The sequence below is a fragment of the Pollicipes pollicipes genome, unplaced genomic scaffold (assembly GCF_011947565.3).
Source record: "Pollicipes pollicipes isolate AB1234 unplaced genomic scaffold, Ppol_2.1 Scaffold_5724;HRSCAF=6776_pilon_pilon_pilon, whole genome shotgun sequence".
Taxonomy (NCBI): domain Eukaryota; kingdom Metazoa; phylum Arthropoda; class Thecostraca; order Pollicipedomorpha; family Pollicipedidae; genus Pollicipes; species Pollicipes pollicipes.
Genome location: NW_023596746.1, coordinates 6,438,898 through 6,456,825, shown reverse-complemented (window position 1 = coordinate 6,456,825; position 17,928 = coordinate 6,438,898). Strand labels below are relative to the sequence as shown.

General features: G+C 53.2%; 2 protein-coding genes across 2 annotated transcripts in view; both read left to right on the top strand.

Moving 5' to 3' along the window:
* The first annotated feature begins 654 nt into the window (after window positions 1-654).
* Window positions 655-5,889, top strand: LOC119103931 (heat shock protein 70 cognate 3). Its single transcript, XM_037227632.1, has 4 exons — window positions 655-795; window positions 2,599-2,741; window positions 3,155-3,383; window positions 3,773-5,889. The coding sequence occupies exons 2-4, from the start codon at window positions 2,623-2,625 to the stop codon at window positions 5,387-5,389; spliced, it is 1,965 nt and encodes a 654-aa protein (XP_037083527.1). The 5' UTR covers window positions 655-795; window positions 2,599-2,622; the 3' UTR covers window positions 5,390-5,889.
* Window positions 5,890-12,401: 6,512 nt separating this feature from the next.
* Window positions 12,402-17,928, top strand: part of LOC119103475 (solute carrier family 12 member 8) — a gene marked incomplete at its 5' end in the record, with an annotated part of 15,136 nt that continues 9,609 nt past the window's right edge. Inside the window, 6 exons of the mRNA XM_037227028.1 lie at window positions 12,402-12,521; window positions 13,879-14,059; window positions 14,599-14,744; window positions 16,419-16,656; window positions 17,156-17,357; window positions 17,807-17,907. Coding sequence (XP_037082923.1) covers window positions 12,402-12,521; window positions 13,879-14,059; window positions 14,599-14,744; window positions 16,419-16,656; window positions 17,156-17,357; window positions 17,807-17,907 — 988 coding nt within the window. The remainder of the gene's footprint in view (window positions 12,522-13,878; window positions 14,060-14,598; window positions 14,745-16,418; window positions 16,657-17,155; window positions 17,358-17,806; window positions 17,908-17,928) is intronic.

Genomic DNA, 17,928 nt, shown 5'->3' with positions numbered 1-17,928 from the left:
GAAGATTGTTGCTCTTAGCCCCATAATGGCGCATGGAGAAAGTTGACTGAAATAAGAGTTTGTCTCGCCACGCGCTGTAATATGCTGTTTCATCGCCAGCCCCATTTAACGCCAATTCTTGTTATAAATTTTGGTGGAACGTAACCGAAGTTTTAACAATTAACAAGGGAAAAGAGGAGGTTGGACGACAACGCTTTGCTCAAGTGTAGTTGCAAATTGTGTTGAAATTCGTTTTAAAAATGGATAAAACCCTTAAGCAAGATGCAGCTGGTCTCCTGTCCATCACAACCAGGACATGTATTTTTGCTTCCGACAACCAGCTTAATTGGGGACCAAGCGACAGCCCCTTCTTGGGACGCTACGTTTAATACAGCATTAACAAGTGGATGTAGGTTGAAAGCAAAAGACACGAAAATTGTAAGACATTTCATGAACAGCCAATTAGCTGCTGGCGTGAACGAGTCATCGAGAATCAACTCGCCCTGTCCCGCAGCTACCAGAATATTCCTTCACTCCCGCCTTCGCGTGATAAAGGCGATCAAGGCTACGTGGCTGAAGCAGCAGGATTGAAGCTGCCAACTACGACTATTCAGACCAATGAGAGTTGTTGAAATATGCTGACGTCATCCAGTTCAACCAATCAGAGGTAGCCACGCCAAAAACGTTGTCCGCCTTCCCCGTCAGCTGCGGATGCGTACCGTGGCCGGCGACCGGCAAGTTGTCACTTTCGTGGCGGAGTTTGAGACTGGAGGACGGTGGTGAGAGCATTGTTCCGGGAGGCTATTGGTAAAAAGAGTAAGTATACGTCTGGTGGGACGTTGCACATGGATTGCACGAGCGGTGCACCATGGGGCTTATGTGGAGGGATTGTGTTGCCTCGTGCTTCGAGCACCAACTGTGCTCTGGGTCATGGGGAAGTGCATCAGGAAGTCGAAGGGGTTTTATGTGAAAGATACGTCCGTTATTGCGGGCCTGTTCCAGCTGTTTTGTTATCTGGCTCACAGCATGCTTAAGTTGATAGCATTTAGCTTGGTGATGCACTATTTCTGCTTCCATGGAAATTGCATCTAGCGTTGCTATCTACCTTGTCCCCTGCTATCGAGGATGATACCCCTCGGCATTATTCGATGGTGGCACCTCATTGGGTGGTTGGGCAAGCCTTATGGTTTTCAATAGGTGTGTTAGCAGATCTTTAGCTAAGTCTCATATTGACTTGTGCTGCTCTGATTTGGGCTGTTTAACTGCCTGCTGTCCTCTCCAGTTATGGTGGAGCCCTCAAATCACAGAGTGAGAGAGGCATGAATAAAATGCTGACTAAGTTTCTGATATGTTAAGTACTCCCATGTTATAGGTTGCACTCGATTTACAATTTATCCTAGCCTTGCTTTTGCAAACATGTTGATTTATGCCAACATTATGTATACACCAGACTTTTAAAATACCTTGCACCAAACATCCTGTGTGGCAGCAAAGCTTGTCAGTAAATCTGATTATGTGTACTAGGTAAATGTGATTTCTCCAAGTTTAGTGCATGACAGCCACTGATTTCAGCACAAAGTGGGCTAATGCTCCAAGGAATTAGAATGTGATTGTGATTGCAAGCGGGGTGGCTCAAATACAAATTTGGTTTCATTTCAGCCTGATTTTGCTTTGGTGCTAACATTGCATGCTTGTTGTTAGCAAGTGGTACAGTGGGTGATTTTGTTAATGCTGACTGGCCCATTTACATATCAGTTGTGAGAACAGCTGCTTGTATATTTGTGTTATATGGCTTGTATCAGCTAGGTACCTTTTTACAGTTTTCTCTTTGACGTAGAGCTAGTGTGCTGGTACGTTATGTATCTTGAGGGAATGTGGCAAGGCTGAATTTTTAAGAAAATGTGATCTTGATCTGTTTGTCTCATGTTAGTCATGTTTTGTGTTAGACTAGTCAGGCTAGTCTTAGACTAGGTCAGTTGCCAAGCTGGTCTCTGTTGAATTTGCTCACTATAGACTTGATTTTTGGTAGGCTTTGTCCTTGCACTGCATATGCATGAGAAGGCTAATTTGTGACATTAGGATCTGTTTTTTTTTTTGGAATAGCAAACATGCCACATTGAAAATTAGTTATTGTGTTGTTGCCAGTTGCATCAGGTACAGTATCTAACTATATTCTTTGTCATGGTTAGCATTGTGGATAAGGTGCAGGATATGAGCAAAAATAAATTGGTTCTTAATCCTACAGAGCATTTACAGCATGGGAGATTTGGTGATGGTCTGAATTTCATGTGTGTATCACATGGTTTGATCATCAGGTCATCGTGAAAATTGCTTGCCACGTTTGCTAATGAGTTAACTTGTAACCAACTTTAGTGTTGATTGTCTGAATTTTGATGTGATACAATTGCTGCTTTATGTGTTGACACAAGGTTTATCACACAAAGCAAATGACACCTAGCTGCTCGATGAACAGTGCTTGTAATGAAATATGCTGTAAAATGCACTAATTCCAGGTTTGGGGAAACAATTAAATTGTTAAGGTCAAAAGTTTTTATAGCACTGACTCATCCATGTTTTGGGTGTGCAATGATTGTTTACATCATGTTTTTCACTTTACAGGTTGTTAAGAAGGCAGAAGCCAGGATGTCAGCCAAAGTATTGTTGCTGGGCCTAATGGCCATTGCAGTGTTTGCAGCAGAGAAAGATGAAAAGGCTGAAGTCGGGACTGTGATTGGCATTGATCTTGGTACAACATATTCATGGTAAGTCATACTAGTGTCATGCTGAACACTGGCTGGGGGGGGGGGGGGGGCAATTTGCCCCCTCCCGAGCTGAAACAACTTTTGAATTATGCCAAACTTGGTATAGTGACAGGCAATTGATAGTCTGTAGTAAAGCTCTTGTAAACTTCTTAAAGGCCTTACAGGCTAATGTCTTGCTGTAATGTTGCAGAGAAGCATATATGCACCTAAAAGACACTGCTGTGAACATTGCAGATGCATTGTTTGTTTGCCAAAATATGGCATTGGCCTTCCTTCCAGGATCAAGGCAATGCCTTTTTACTCACTCTGTCTTATGGAGAGCATCAACACAGGATTGGCGTGAAATGTTGTTGTGTACCTGCTTTCTTTTTAACTTCCATTCATGATGTAATGATTTGTGTTCCATGTTTCAGTGTTGGTGTGTTCAAGAATGGCCGTGTTGAAATCATTGCCAACGACCAGGGAAACCGTATCACTCCATCCTATGTGGCCTTCACCAAGGACGAACGTCTCATTGGTGATGCAGCAAAGAACCAGCTGACATCGAACCCTGAGAACACTGTGTTTGACGTGAAGCGGCTGATTGGACGGGACTGGTCTGACAAGGGTGTTCAGAGCGACTTGAAATACTTCCCATTCAAGGTGAGATATGCTTATGTGGTTGGTCACAATGGTCTAGCTGTAAATACCTGTCAGAAATGTGTTGTTGGCTGTAGAAACTTGTGAACAACAGTTTGCCGGAATGTGCCTTGAAAAGGCTGGAAATACCTGTAAATTGTGTGTAGATCTCCTGAAAGCTACCAGACTCAATGGAACCTTTAAGCTTATGAGTTTAACATTCCAATGAGTTGTCCAGTCATAAATTGTCATGAGGAATTTGATGTTGACAATCATGGTTGGCTGGCTTCACATTAAGAAATTGGCAAAGCAGCCTGGGTGAATTCATTTGGAGTGCTGAAGTTGATCTTCGCGCAAAAGAGTGGTGAAGATGTGGTAATTAACCCAGTTTTGTATGTCATTCTCAATTACAGGTATTGGAAAAGAACAGCAAGCCCCATGTTAGAGTCGAAGTGGACAGCAAAGACAAGGTGTTCACGCCAGAGGAGATCTCAGCTATGGTGCTGTCCAAGATGAAGGAGACGGCCGAGTCGTACCTGGGCAAGAAGGTGACACATGCAGTGGTCACGGTGCCCGCCTACTTCAATGACGCCCAGCGCCAGGCCACGAAGGACGCCGGTTCGATCGCTGGTCTGACTGTGATGCGTATCATCAACGAGCCCACCGCCGCCGCCATCGCCTACGGCATGGACAAGAAGGAGGGAGAGAAGAACGTGCTGGTGTTCGATCTTGGCGGCGGCACCTTTGATGTGTCGCTGCTGACCATCGATAACGGCGTGTTTGAGGTGGTGGCCACCAACGGTGATACCCACCTCGGAGGCGAGGACTTCGACCAGCGCGTCATGGAACACTTCATCAAGATGTACAAGAAGAAGCATGGCAAGGACATCAGGGGTAACAACCGCGCCATCCAGCGGCTGCGGCGTGAGGTGGAGAAGGCCAAGCGCGCGCTCAGTTCACAGCACCAGGTGAAGATCGAGATTGAGAACTTCTTCGAGGGCAACGACTTCTCCGAGACTCTGACGCGCGCCAAGTTCGAGGAGCTTAACATGGACCTGTTCCGTGGCACCATGAAGCCCGTCCAGAAGGTGCTGGACGACGCCGACCTGCAGAAGAAGGACGTCGACGAGATCGTTTTGGTGGGCGGCTCCACTCGCATCCCCAAGATCCAGCAGCTGGTGAAGGAGTTCTTCAACGGCAAGGAGCCGAGCCGTGGCATCAACCCGGACGAGGCGGTGGCGTACGGCGCGGCCGTGCAGGCGGGCGTGCTGAGCGGCGACAGCGACACCAGCAACATCGTCCTTCTCGACGTCAACCCCCTCACCCTGGGCATCGAGACCGTGGGCGGCGTTATGACCAAGCTGATCACGCGCAACACTGTCATCCCCACCAAGAAGTCGCAGGTATTCTCCACCGCCTCGGACAACCAGCACACGGTCACCATCTCCGTGTTCGAGGGCGAGCGGCCGATGACCAAGGATAACCACGAGCTGGGCAAGTTCGACCTGACCGGCATCCCGCCGGCGCCGCGCGGTGTACCCCAGATTGAGGTCACTTTCGAGATCGACGCCAACGGTATCCTGCAGGTGTCTGCCGAGGACAAGGGCACCGGCTCCAAGGAGAAGATCGTCATCACCAACGACCAGAACCGTTTGACTCCCGAGGATATCGAGCGCATGATCCAGGACTCTGAGAAGTATGCCGACGAGGACAAGAAGCTCAAGGAGCGCGTCGAGGCGCGCAACGAGCTGGAGTCATACGCCTACAGCTTGAAGAACCAGCTGGCGGACAAGGAGAAGCTGGGCGCCAAGCTGTCCGCGGACGAGAAGTCCAAGATCGAGGAGGTGATCGAAGAGAAGATCAAGTGGCTTGACAGCAACCAGGAGGCAGAGGCGTCAGAGTACAAGGCGCAGAAGAAGGAGATGGAGGATGTGATCCAGCCCATCATCTCCAAGCTGTACCAGGGTGCGGGCGGCGCGCCGCCGCCGACGGACGACGCCGAGGAGTCGTCCGACAAAGACGAGTTGTAGGAGCTGCGACCATAGCTAGGGATCGTTCTTAAAACCGGTGATATTTATTTTGTGTGCACATGTCAGACTATGGTCGTTTTCTCCACCTTGGTTAACTCGGTCTGAGTGAAGCAGTTTGAAACGTAGCTTACATTCTCAAGCGAGTGTGTCTGAACGTGTGCGTGCGAATCTCTGATGTCGGCTCAGAGGAATAGCACAAAGCATTCCTCTCGTTTTTCATGGGTGGAATGGACATCGGTGCGGTAACGGCCGAACACGTGTAGGGTCCAGCTGTACCAGTTTGGCGGTAAGAGCGAGAGTGGCATTTGTTGCTGTTACTGAGATCACATGGGTTGATCATTTATTCATGATTTGAAGACTTTCGAGCGTTAGGAATCCACTGCAAAATGCCTGCTGCAACTCTTATGGTGTTTTGCCACGAATATCCGGCTATTTTGTGTACAATTACAGTGGTGGGCGGTGTTTGAAGAGGTTTCTAATAAAACGCTTGACATGTTGAACCGGTGTTTTTACTCTGGTTACCCAGCCAGAGCCGAATTAGACCCTTCAATGACGCTGGCCTTTGTTGGCGTTGCGCCAAACGCGTGCTGCCAGTTTGATGGCAGATGAGTTCCACAGATTAGTCTGACTATCGTTCAGACGAAGTGGGGTTAGTGAACTGCTGGCCGCCCGTTGATCACGCCCGATAGGATAGACTAGTCCATAATGCCGGTCACTGGCGAATTTTGAGCGGCTATGGCGCCTGGTCGGCACGCGAGCTGCAGGCGCGTGCACGTCTCCATCGGATGCCAAGTGCCCCCCCCCCCCCCCCCCCTCCCCCCGGGCAGACACCAACCCCAGCGCGCGACGTGACGGACGGGCGCCGCACGCGCGAAAGGCGGCCGTTATCCGTGAAAACCCGGGAAACGGACTCTGCTGATTTACACAATAGAGCACGCACGGATGCATGCACTGTCCCGTTCCTACTACAGAACCATTCCTGTCCGCCATGTATATAGTGCACAGGATCTCGACAACAGACGATCCTGATCCTGATCTCGATTTCGATCTCGCGTATCAACACTAGAATGCGTACAGCATGAGGTGGTCTACGTGGTTGCCGGGTGGTTCGATCGCTGCCCGGTCTGACTTGCTCTGGCGTTCTCGTCTGGTTTGGTGGTTCTTGTGTAGGCTAGGTGGCCCCGATGTCCGTGGTGTGGTCCTGGCGGCGGTCTGCCCTGCGTGAGCGCGCTTCCGAATGGTCCGTGGGTCGAATCCGACGGGTTTGCGGGGGCGGTCGCATCTAATCGCACCCAATCGGAGCCTGTCAAACAGCGTCACGTGATCTGGGGGTGCTCCCGCCTGGTCTGTGCGGGTGCAGCCTAATGTTCTCCTGGGCTCCCATAGCGGTCTGCCGGTCCCGGCTGTGGTCCCGTCTGCCGGTCCCGGTCCGCGGGGTGGTCCCGCCTCGCGGCGGCCGGCCGGCCGGACCGTCGCGCCTGCGGTGCGCGTGCTCCAGGCGCTACGTCGATGCGCCCCGACTCGACTGGTCGATACCGGCCGTGCCACCCAGCACGGCCGCGGCTGACGCACGGCCTCCACCGACTCCGGCCCCTGCACAGGTAAGACCCTGCCCCGCTTGCTGACGCGGTCCGGGGCGGTACGGCCTCGGCCCGGGCCGCCACGACCGACCCGCCGCCCGCGCGGTCCGAGGCCCGCCGCCCTCCTCCCCCCGCCCCGTGAGTACCATATGTTTGCGGGCCGTGTGCGGTGGGTGGGCACGGAAGGCCGCTGCTGGCGCTGAAACGAGGCACCGCTGAGGACGTGAGTGCTAGGGGCTGTGGCACAGGGGTTTGCTCTTGTTTAAATGCCAGATTGTTTTTTTGTGCGTGGAGATTGGGCGTAAAAATTGATTTTTTTCCGGCAACAACAAACAGTATGCAATAAATGTCAACGTACTGGACTTATCCGAGCTGCACGAGCTGTCAACATCAGTTTCCTGTGCTGTTCATATAACATACGTTAAAAATCGTTTGGCGTCAGTCGCAGCGATGCAAAACGAGACAATGTTTTTGCACCTATTTGTATTGTTGCATCATTATTGCATATTTTTGCCGTTATGGTCTCTTTTCATCAGCACGCACTACACGTACGTTGTGAGATAATTTGCGTTTGAATTCTGGATTCAAGGTGATCTTGGTTTTTTTCAACCACCACGACTCTGTGTATGAAGATATTTGATCGCAGTTTGCATCATTTTGCCAGTTAATGTCGGCGCAAGAGTTTTCCACGTCATGACGACTAATGCGCTTACACGCGACGCAGACGCGATATATATATATATATATATATATATATATATATATATATATGCGTGCGTGTGTGTGTGTGTGTGTGTGTGTGTGTGTGTGTGTGTGTGTGTGTGTGTGTGTGTGTGTGTGTGTGTGTGTGTGTGTGTGCGTGCGTGTATGTGTAAAGATGGCATCTCCATCAACATATTTATCACGAGCATTGTTTTGCCGAGCGTGACCAGTGAGTGTTCGTGACATGTTTGAATGTGTGTGCATGTCAAATAATCTTGGGGATTTGCTGGCGTCAGCACAGGGGCTATTTGCTTTGTTGTAATGGGTTACGGTATTTAGTACGGTGCGCGCGAGCAAATGCCCAGCCATATGGCTTCTCGCAAGGTTTGTGTGTGTGTTTGCGCAAAGCGTCCCACAGGTGATGCGTTTTCACGTACATCGCTGCTAGCGTTGCGGCAAACTTATATTGTATGAACATAGAGATACGTAATTGTTGATGCATCAAAAAGAGCAAATTATTATGTTTCGGTTACCACAGGCGTGGCTGCGACAACGGAATGAAATGACGGCCGATAGACCGAATACCGATAGGGTTATTCCAATTTCGAACGTGGCATGATCCAGGGATCACCTAAACATTTGCGACGCATAAAGTAAGCAATGCAAAATCTGAGCACCGTAGTGTAAAGACACAAAATGAAAGGAATTATCACGAGTTTTGCATGAATGTAACGCGAATTTGTCGGTCCCGGTCACTCAGTAGGTTAGAACGCCTGCTTTTCAATCCACCCACTCCTAGCGGGGTGGGATCGAATCGGTTTAGGCGATCGCTGTTTGACCTTGACAGGTGAGGCCCGCGTCCGGTGGCAGCGGTCGCGCTAAAGGTCAGTTGACGTCAGGCAGCCAGACAGACCGTGCCGAGCGTTGCGTTAAACTTTCGCCATTGCCTGGAATTGCGCGATCCGATGGTAGCGGTCAGGGCTCACACAAGCACTGCTTAGCGTGAGCTGTGGTCTCGGAAATCTATCCATTCAAGGGGTGCGGATCATATCTAAAAAAATAAATATTTGGTTCAATGATAAATGCCCCTAATTATCGCTGTGAAAAGAACTGGAAGAGTCAGGACTGTCTAAAATTGCTCCGTACCAAGCACATTAAGAGCGCTAGTCGATCTCGCTGATGACGGGGTCGAACGTATTCGAGAACCCTCACCGTATTACAGCCTCTTTATGACGTCGCCTCAGACGTACGAACAGTAACACCGCATTTCACAGCACATTGTGGCTGAGGACCAACGACCACTGCACAGGGAAAATCATCGGGGAGACGCTGTAAAAGGCGTTGCGACCGTGCCAGTGGTCTCATGTCTTTACAGTGCCGGTACTTTGTTCGTAAATTCAAACATCATGTTCCTGATGCGGGCACTCTAAGTTCGAACGGTCGCTTTATGAGCGGTTTCGCATGGTTATATCTCCCGGGAGATATCTTATTTCACTTTAAGTGCAAGGAGACTCTCAGATGCACGTGTCTGTGTTTGCACGTGACGGATCGCCCGGAGCTCCAGCAGCTTGTGCGCAGCTCAATGAGGCTTATTCATATTCGTATTTTGAGGTACATATTACCTAAATTATGTATGTATGTTATGTTATGTTGTGTGCGTCATAAGATCAAGTGCAAGATGGTTGCATTGCTATCCAGTACGCATCCCGGTCGATGACATGCTCGGGGGGGGGGCAATGTTATCCCCCAGAAAGTTGTCCAGAATTGTTTCCTAACTGTGTGTGCTGCGACCAGCTGCACAGCCGATCTTTTCGTACAAAAATGATACGCCTTTAAGGTCGCTGACCAAAGCAGGTCAGCAGGTCAGCAGTCAGTCATCAGGTCAGCAGGTCAGAGTCAGGCCGTGGCTGTCAGCGAAGGCAATTTTTCTGTAAACGATCAATAGGGTACGACAAGGAGGTGTCAGCAATGCTATGCATCTTTGAGATATTTGAGATTTTTAGGCAATTTAAATTGTGACTGGAACTAATTCTATTGACGTTAGGTCAGGTACCATTGTCAGAAGAAGTTAAACCTTAGCAGCTATATTGCTGGTAAATTTGCTATACGGGGTACGCTGTTGCTCATTTGTTGTTTGTGCTCGTTGCTCAGAGCTCAATGCTCAATGTTGCTCGTATGCTCATTTGGAATTCGTGAATTCGTGTCATTCTGACGTCATGAAGGTGAGAACAAGTTGCTTACCTAAAAGGATCTCAAACAACCTTTTTGCTACGAGAAGCATACCGCCTAGGGTAGTGCCTGATGCCCACTGGAAATTCAAATTCCCAATAATCCTGAAGCTTTTTGTCATTTTCACTTCTTTAAAGTCAATTATCGTCACCGATATGTCGTGACCACCACTGGCCCTTTGCCTGTTAAGAATATATACGCAAAACCGCGTCCAGCTGAGGGGGAGGGAAGTTGACTCCTCCCTTACTATTTTTCTAGCACAGCTGAAAAACGTTACAGCAACATCAAATTGTTAGCACCTGTTTATCGATCAATTTGGCATCCTTTGTGCAAATTTAAAGTTTTGCTCTATCGAGGTCGGTGACTAAGGCTAGGTCAAAGACGTCAACCCCTTGCAAGTTTTGGCCACGCAACACTTTTTTATAGGTCATTTGTCATCAGTTCAAACGTACTGTGTTAATAAAATATGATATTGCACCTACAGTTTGCATCCTTCAGATTCTTTTTGGCAACGGGCGAGGTCAGTGGCCTAGGGTCAGGTAAGCTTTCGCAAATGGTTCGTGTGTGATGCAAATCTCTACATATTTTGATGCTTGTTTTGGGGTTTGTATGTGAAGAGAAGAGCACTAACTCACATGCACAGCCATCAGATGACCAGAGGGCGCATGGCATATCTCTTTGGGTGCGTTTTACAAAACACATATTGAGCTCAAAACAGGCCATTTTTTGCATGTAGTGACCTCTGGTGACCCCAAATATGACCTCAGATTAGATATGTGGCGTGCATTTTTCATGATCTGACAAGGCCTTCACCGCGGTATCTTTGTTTTCCTCGCACGATGTCTGAAAGTTGGATATCCTTAGGGGAAGTGAATTCCCCTCCTCCCTCGCCCAGGTGTGGTCGTCTCAAACCCCTGGCCGGGCCGCAGGTTAAGATTATTGGTTGCGTAAGGAGGTCTGAGGGCACTTTGGACACCTTTCTGCGGTTTGACTCCGTTTGACCTTATTTGACCCCCAGTTGTGTGCTTCAGGGGTGTATGCCTATGGATCTCCACATTTCACACAAATGAGTTAACATAAAGCCCATCCTCGTTTGCAACTTAAGTGTCTCCAGCTTTCTTAGATACTCATCAGATCGCATGGTTTGAACCGGCCACCCAAGCGAGTGACACACGACGTTAAAGACCAGTAGAGACGCATTTCATAGCCTATACATTGATTAATCACTGTCAGCAAGTGGTGATTTCTCCATGTGAAATATTTGCTTTGACTCGCGGGTGACGATGTGACGCCCGCACTGAGGCAGCTGAGCATTGCTGTGACGTCTTGCCGCGGGAATGGGAGTGCTACTGTTACCGACGGCGTGACGGCTCCTCGTGCATTCCATGTCTCAGGAATCGATATGGCTGGGTGCTTATATCGCTCCCGCCTGCCAGTTTAAGATTGAGCTTTCACCTCATCTAGTATTTTCTAACTGATGTTAAACGTGTCTTCCGCTATCTGTCCCTGTAACGCCGGAACCGTGTGCCTTCGCCGCTCCCCTGCTCTGTCCGCCGCGTCCCCGTCCCAGTCACCGATACCGGCCTGGCGGACAGATGGTGTTCGGTGACAGCCTGCCCCATCGAGAAGGGCTCGCCGCGCCAGCACTCGAGAGGACTCCGTGAGGGCGGTTGGCCACCGGTTCAGGCTGCTGTACCCCATTCCCAGGGCTCGCTCCGTCTCCGTGCCGTCGCTTGCGTTGCTTTCCTTTTGAGTTCGTGCTAGTTCACCGCTTTTCTTTATTTTTCTTTTAGCAACAATACACCTTGAGTGGTCAATATCAAGATCGCTTTTGTACTTCAGTGTTTCACATGTAACAGTTCCAAAAAGTGAGTGAGTTTTTGAAGCCATTTCCCAAGCGGGATGATCACGGTGGGGTAATGTTAAACTATGCGAGAAGTGGGCTGTTTGCGGTTCTCCCCTCCTCTCCCCTCCTCTTTACCTACGCCAATGGCATGTGTCCGGTGACAACCGGCCGCCCCTGTGACGCCTGCCAATGACGGTTGGCCAGTGGTTCTTTGGCGCCCGTCTTTGAAGGCTGACGGCTCCTGTGACGCCTGCCTGTGAAGGCTGACAGCTCCTGTGACGCCTGCCTGTGACGGCTGGCAGCTCCTGTGACGCCTGCCTGTGACGGATGGCAGCTCCTGTGACGCCTACCTGTGATGGCTGGCCGCTCCTGTGACAATCTGTCTGTGACGGCTGGCCCCACCTGTGACATTTGTCGCATTACAAACGTCCACTCCTCTGCGGTCTGCGTAGCGCCAGCCCACAACTTCTGTGACATTGGCTCTCGGACAGACTGCTGTCTGTCGGACAGCGCTGTGTCCGCTGGCCGACAGAAACCCGTGTTGCAGTATCAGCAAGCCATACCAGAACCCCACTGGCCGGCCAGCCCGTGCTGGTGACGGCAGCACCCGTGGGCCACAAAACCAGGAGCGATGAAGCTGGGCGGGGTCGACTGGAGCCGGTTCGGTCTGAGCTCACGGCCGGCCGCCGAGCAGGCCGCGCCGCCCGCTGAGCCCGGGTCCGACGCGCTCGGCGCGCCGCCCGAGGGCGAGGACGAGCTGTTCGCCGACGAACAGGTGGGCATCGCGCCGGGCGTGGTCCACAGGCTGCTGTCCAGGGGGCGCCCAAACGTGTGCATGCTCCCCTCCCTGGTGCACGGGGCAACATCAAGCCGAGTGGAACCGGCGCCTGTTGCTCACTTGGTCTCTACACGAACCATCCCGCTTTTTGGGGTGCACTTTCCTACTCAGTTCTAACGGCCTTTGCCCCTCTCCACACTTTGGCTCCTGTCCCCAACTTTGAGAAGAAAGTGGGCCAAATCCGGAGAGAACCCCTCTTGTTGTGGTTTTTTTGGGGGAGGGCTCGTCATTTTCACCGATCAGCCTCCCCCACCCTTATTTTGCAAATCTGCGCCCCTGCGAGCCTCCGTTGTTCAGCGGAATATTCCCACCTCTCCGCGAGCGCAGCCGCCTGCCGGCCGAAGCTCGCTCTCCCGCCGCACCGAGTGACGATGCAGGACAGAATCCAGGCAGGCCGCAGCCCGAGCGGACGCACTGTGGAACGGCCGATCTGGAGATGTTTACGCCGTTATCGCATTTTGTTACATCTCTAGAAACTAGACACAAACAGCATCATCTTGGGAAGTCTGCGCGGCCAAGTGCTCGAGGGGGAAGTTTCTGATTTGGTCGGGTGGGCCTCCAGCCCCTAGCTTCCCGACGCCTCGGTGTCCGTCCTGTCCCGACTGCTCAGTTGGTTAGAGCACCCGCCTCACGATTCATCTACCCGCGGCGGGGTGAGTTTGAGTCGCCATAGGTGCTCGCTATTTGCCCTTGAAGGGCATGACCTGCGGCCGGTGGCAGCGGCAGCGTTAAAGGTCAAATGATGTCAGAGGGCAGGGCGGACCGTGCTGAGCATTGCGGAACGTTAAACTTTGGCCGCCAAGTTCTGCCGTTGACCGGAACTGCGCGATCAGATGGTGTGGGCCAGTGCTCATACAAAGGGCACTGCTTAGCGTGAGCTCTGATCCCAGAAATCCATCCATTCAAAAAGTTGGGATGAATTCTTCAAAACCTCGAGCTGCATCCTGCCCAACTTTGAGAGGAAAACGTGAGTCAAACCCTGGGGAACTCCACTTTATGGCGTACTTTTTGGCCTACATTGAACTATTTTTACGCAACTTAGTTGCCCTCCCCCTCCCCAACTCATTTTGCGAAACTACGCCCAGCAGTGTCAACATTCTTAAAGCGAGATGATTTCTTTCCGAAAATCTGCGGCGTCAACAACTATCAGTTATGACCGTTTGTTCCGCGTCTTGGGAAGACACCAAACTGTAAACCACGCAGCATATTTTTCACGATGTTTTTTCTGGCTTTCGTTCGTCAGGGCAACCATCGAAAAGTCTGAGCAAGGACGTGTTCTTTCCTTGACCGCCAGCGACAGCAACCATGGTGGCGGTCCAACTTCTTCGTCTCGTCGCCGGTGCTGTTCGGCACCTGGGACGGCGTCTTCACCACCGTGCTGGTGAACATCTTCGGCGTGATCGTGCTGCTCCGCTCCGGCTGGGTGGTGGCGCAGGCCGGCATGGGCCTCACCGTCCTCATCATTCTCGCTTCCGGTTCGTGCTCACCCATCGCTAACTGCCTCGCATTCCCGTCGGTGGTTTTCGAGCCACATTGTCGCTTCTGCTCTACAACGGTGGCTTGTGGTCCATTAGCGGGTCAACTAGTTCGGCACACGAGCGCAGGGAGTGTTGGGTTCGTCTCGATCCATACACTGCCGCAGGCTGAATGTCACGTTTTCCAGACCCTGGGCACATCCCCGGTTCCCTTGGGCCTGTCGGGAGTAAGGGCGAGACGCATACATGCATGCATAATGTCTGCGCTGCCGCGCGGGTGTGCTGCGAGCCACGACGCTGTGGCGTGGCTAATGTCTGCAGAATGCAGATGTGGCCCTCGGTGCTGCACCGTGTCTTCTGATCTCTATCTCGTGCTCCATGCCATGTCCACAGTACGCGTGACCCTGACATCGGTGCAGCACCGTGTCTTCTGATCACCACTCCGTACTCCTTGTCGTGCCCACCGTACGTGCGGCCCTGAACTCCGTGCATCATCGTGTCCTCTGATCACCACCTCACACCCCACGCCGTGTCCACAGTGTGTGTGGCTCTGACCTCGGTGCTGTCGGCGATCGGCATCTGTGAGCGCTGCCGGCTGGCCAACGGCGGCGTGTACGCCCTCGTCTCGCAGGTGCTCGGCTCGCACATCGGTACAGCTCTCGGCCTCGTCTACTGCTTCGGCCAGGTGCGTACCGCTTCCCGGCTCTCCAGTGGCCCTGCTGGGACGGGATGGCTCCGCCCCTCTCTTGCGGTGCAGCGTGTGAACTCTGTCTGATCTTGACGAGTTGGTCAGCGCAAAATATAACGAGCACGTTCAGGCTAACCGAAGAAGACATAGCAAAGAACAGCAAACGCCATGCCGTGTTGAGACCCGGGCGACATCTGCCTTAACAGTTTTTCCTTTCTGTCCGCTGTTAGGCTTCCAGCTGTCAGTCTAATGTCATGCGGTCCAACTCCTGACATCCGGCGGCCCGGCGTACTTCAGTTTCACATCTCACAGAGCAATGTCTGATCAGTCCGACTGCTGTCGAGCATACTGACGTTTAAAAGGCTTGCGTCAGACAGTCTGATGCTAGACAGACCAACGTCAAGCAGTCTCAACTCTGGAAGCCTGATGTCTGATAGTCCAACGTCCGGCGGTGAGAAGTCCGGCAGCGCGAAATCTGACAGCCATGTCGGGACAGCACGGTCTCGTCGCCGCCGTCGCGCCTGACGTTTCGCGCCGTAACCCGTTGCGTCTGAGCTCCCACCTCCGCTGTAAGCCGATGCGCCTGAGCTCCCACCTCCGCTGTAAACCGTTGTGCCTGCTTGACGTCCCGCCCCCCCCCCCCCTTCCGGTGTGATCCATCGCCCCTGACGCCCCCCCCCCCTGCTGTGAGTCCCTGACCTGTGTCACCTGACATTCCCCGCCGTGACCGTCGCTCCTGACGGTCCCCGGCGTGACCCATCACACCTGACAGGTCCCCGGCGTGACCCATCACACCTGACGGTCCCCAGCGTGACCCATCACACCTGACGGTCCCCGGCGTGACCCATCGCCCCTGACGGTCCCCGGTGTGACCCATCACACCTGACGGTCCCCGGCGTGACCCATCACACCTGACGGTCCCCAGCGTGACCCATCACACCTGACAGTCCCCGGCGTGACCCATCACACCTGACGGTCCCCGGCGTGACCCATCACACCTGACGGTCCCCGGCGTGACCCATCACACCTGACGGTCCCCAGCGTGACCCATCACACCTGACAGTCCCCGGCGTGACCCATCACACCTGACGGTCCCCCGTGACCAGCCTGACGGTCCCCGCGTGACCCCCCTGACGGTCCCCAGCGTGACCCATCACACCCGACGGTCCCCGGCGTGACCCATCACACCTGACCCTCCCCGGCGTCACCCATCACACCTGACCCTCCCCGGCGTGACCCATCACACCTGACGGCCCCCGGCGTGACCCATCACACCTGACGGTCCCCGGCGTGACCGTCGCCCCTGACGGTCCCCGGCGTGACCCATCACACCTGACGGTCCCCGGCGTGATCCATCGTACCTGGCGGTCACCGGCGTGACCCATCACACCTGACCGTCCCCGGCGTGACCCATCACACCTGACGGTCCCCGGCGTGACCGTCGCCCCTGACGGTCCCCGGCGTGACCCATCACACCTGACGGTCCCCAGCGTAACCCATCACACCTCAAGGTCCCCGCCGTGACCTATCACACCTGACGGCCCCCGTCGTAACCCATCGCAACTGACGCCCCCGCCGTGACCCATCGCTCCTGGCGGCCCCCGACGTGACCCGACGAATCTGACGGCCCCCGGCGTGACCCGTCACCCTTGACGGTCCCTGTCGCGGCAGATGGTGGGCTGCGCGCTGTGCGCCGCCGCCTTCGGCGAATCGATGTCAGACTTGCTCAGCACGCCGGACAACCCTTGGGTGGAGCGAGCCGTCGGCGTCACACTCGTCGCCCTGTTGACCGCCATCAACGTGGCCGGCGTCAAGTGGGTCATCAAGGTGCAGTTTGTCCTACTGGCCCTGCTGGCGCTGGCCGTGCTCGACTTCCTCTTCGGCTCAATGATAGGGGAGGGGGTCGGAGGTGAGTGGGAGCTTGGAGTCATCAAGCGGAATAAATCGTTTAAGTTTTGAAAGCTTGAAGACCTTGTTCAAGGAGTTGGCGATGAGCTGGAGACCAAGATAGCCTGTGGCGGGTTAGAGTGTTTGCACGGTCTGTACATGCACGCCTTCGATGTCCTCCACTAATCTAGGTCGACGCTCTCTCCACGCCAGGCCATGTTTCTAGTAAGGAAACGACGGCCCGTTCCCTGCGACTGCTCCCAGCGGTCTTCGTCAAGAAAAGAGGCCCGCTTTTTCGGTCCAGAAAACGCCGGATTATCTTACCAGATTTTGTCGCATTGTGCCATTAGCGTCGTGTGGTGCTTGGCCAATCCGAGCGGTCTGTGCCATTATCATCGTATGGTGCTTGGCCAATCCGAGCGGTCTGTGCCATTAGCGTCGTATGATGCTTGGCCAATCCAAGGGGTCTGTGCCATTAGCGTCGTATGGTGCTTGGCCAATCGAAGCGGTCTGTGCCGCAGGCGACGGGTTCGTCGGCTGGAGCATGGCGAATCTGCGAAACAACACCGCCCCCGGCTACACGGAGGGCAACAACTGGTTCAGTGTGTTCGGCGTGTTCTTCCCCAGCCTCACCGGCATCATGGCCGGCATCAACATGTCGGGCGACCTGCGGAACCCCCGGCAGGACATTCCTCGCGGCACGCTGGCCGCCCTCGGCGCCAGGTGACGCCCCGCTGCCGGTGGCGGGCGGCGAGCGGTGTCGCGATGCCGCACAGGGCAGCGGGAAATACAGCCTGTAGTACACTTGTACTATACGCAGGGGCTGCGCTGAGGGAGGGAAACGGTGGACAGGGAGATTGTCACGCGATTGCATTGAAGCCTGCGTTCTGCCCGTGTGCTGCATAGTGAGGACGGGCCCACAATGAGCTCCGTCACACCTACCTCAACCACATCAGGTGGTGGCGACGACGTTCCCGTTACGAATTAGCGCATCCCACTAACGCTCAACCAGAGACACACCGGTGGGAAGCATCTTGCCTCTGTTTGCAACGTCCCCTCGTGTTGCAATGGGGTCGAATAGGACTATTTGGTTGTTACAGGCACGGGGCTTGCAATCATTACTGGAGCATCTGTTGGTTCGGTATTTAGAACAACAAAGGCATTCGTTTCAGCACGATCCTGTATGTGATGTTCGCATTCGTCCTAGCGGCCACCTGCACAAGAGAAGCCCTCTTAACCGACTACATTATAGCCGAGCGAGTGGCCGCGACAGGTGAGACCCCTGTGGCTGAGC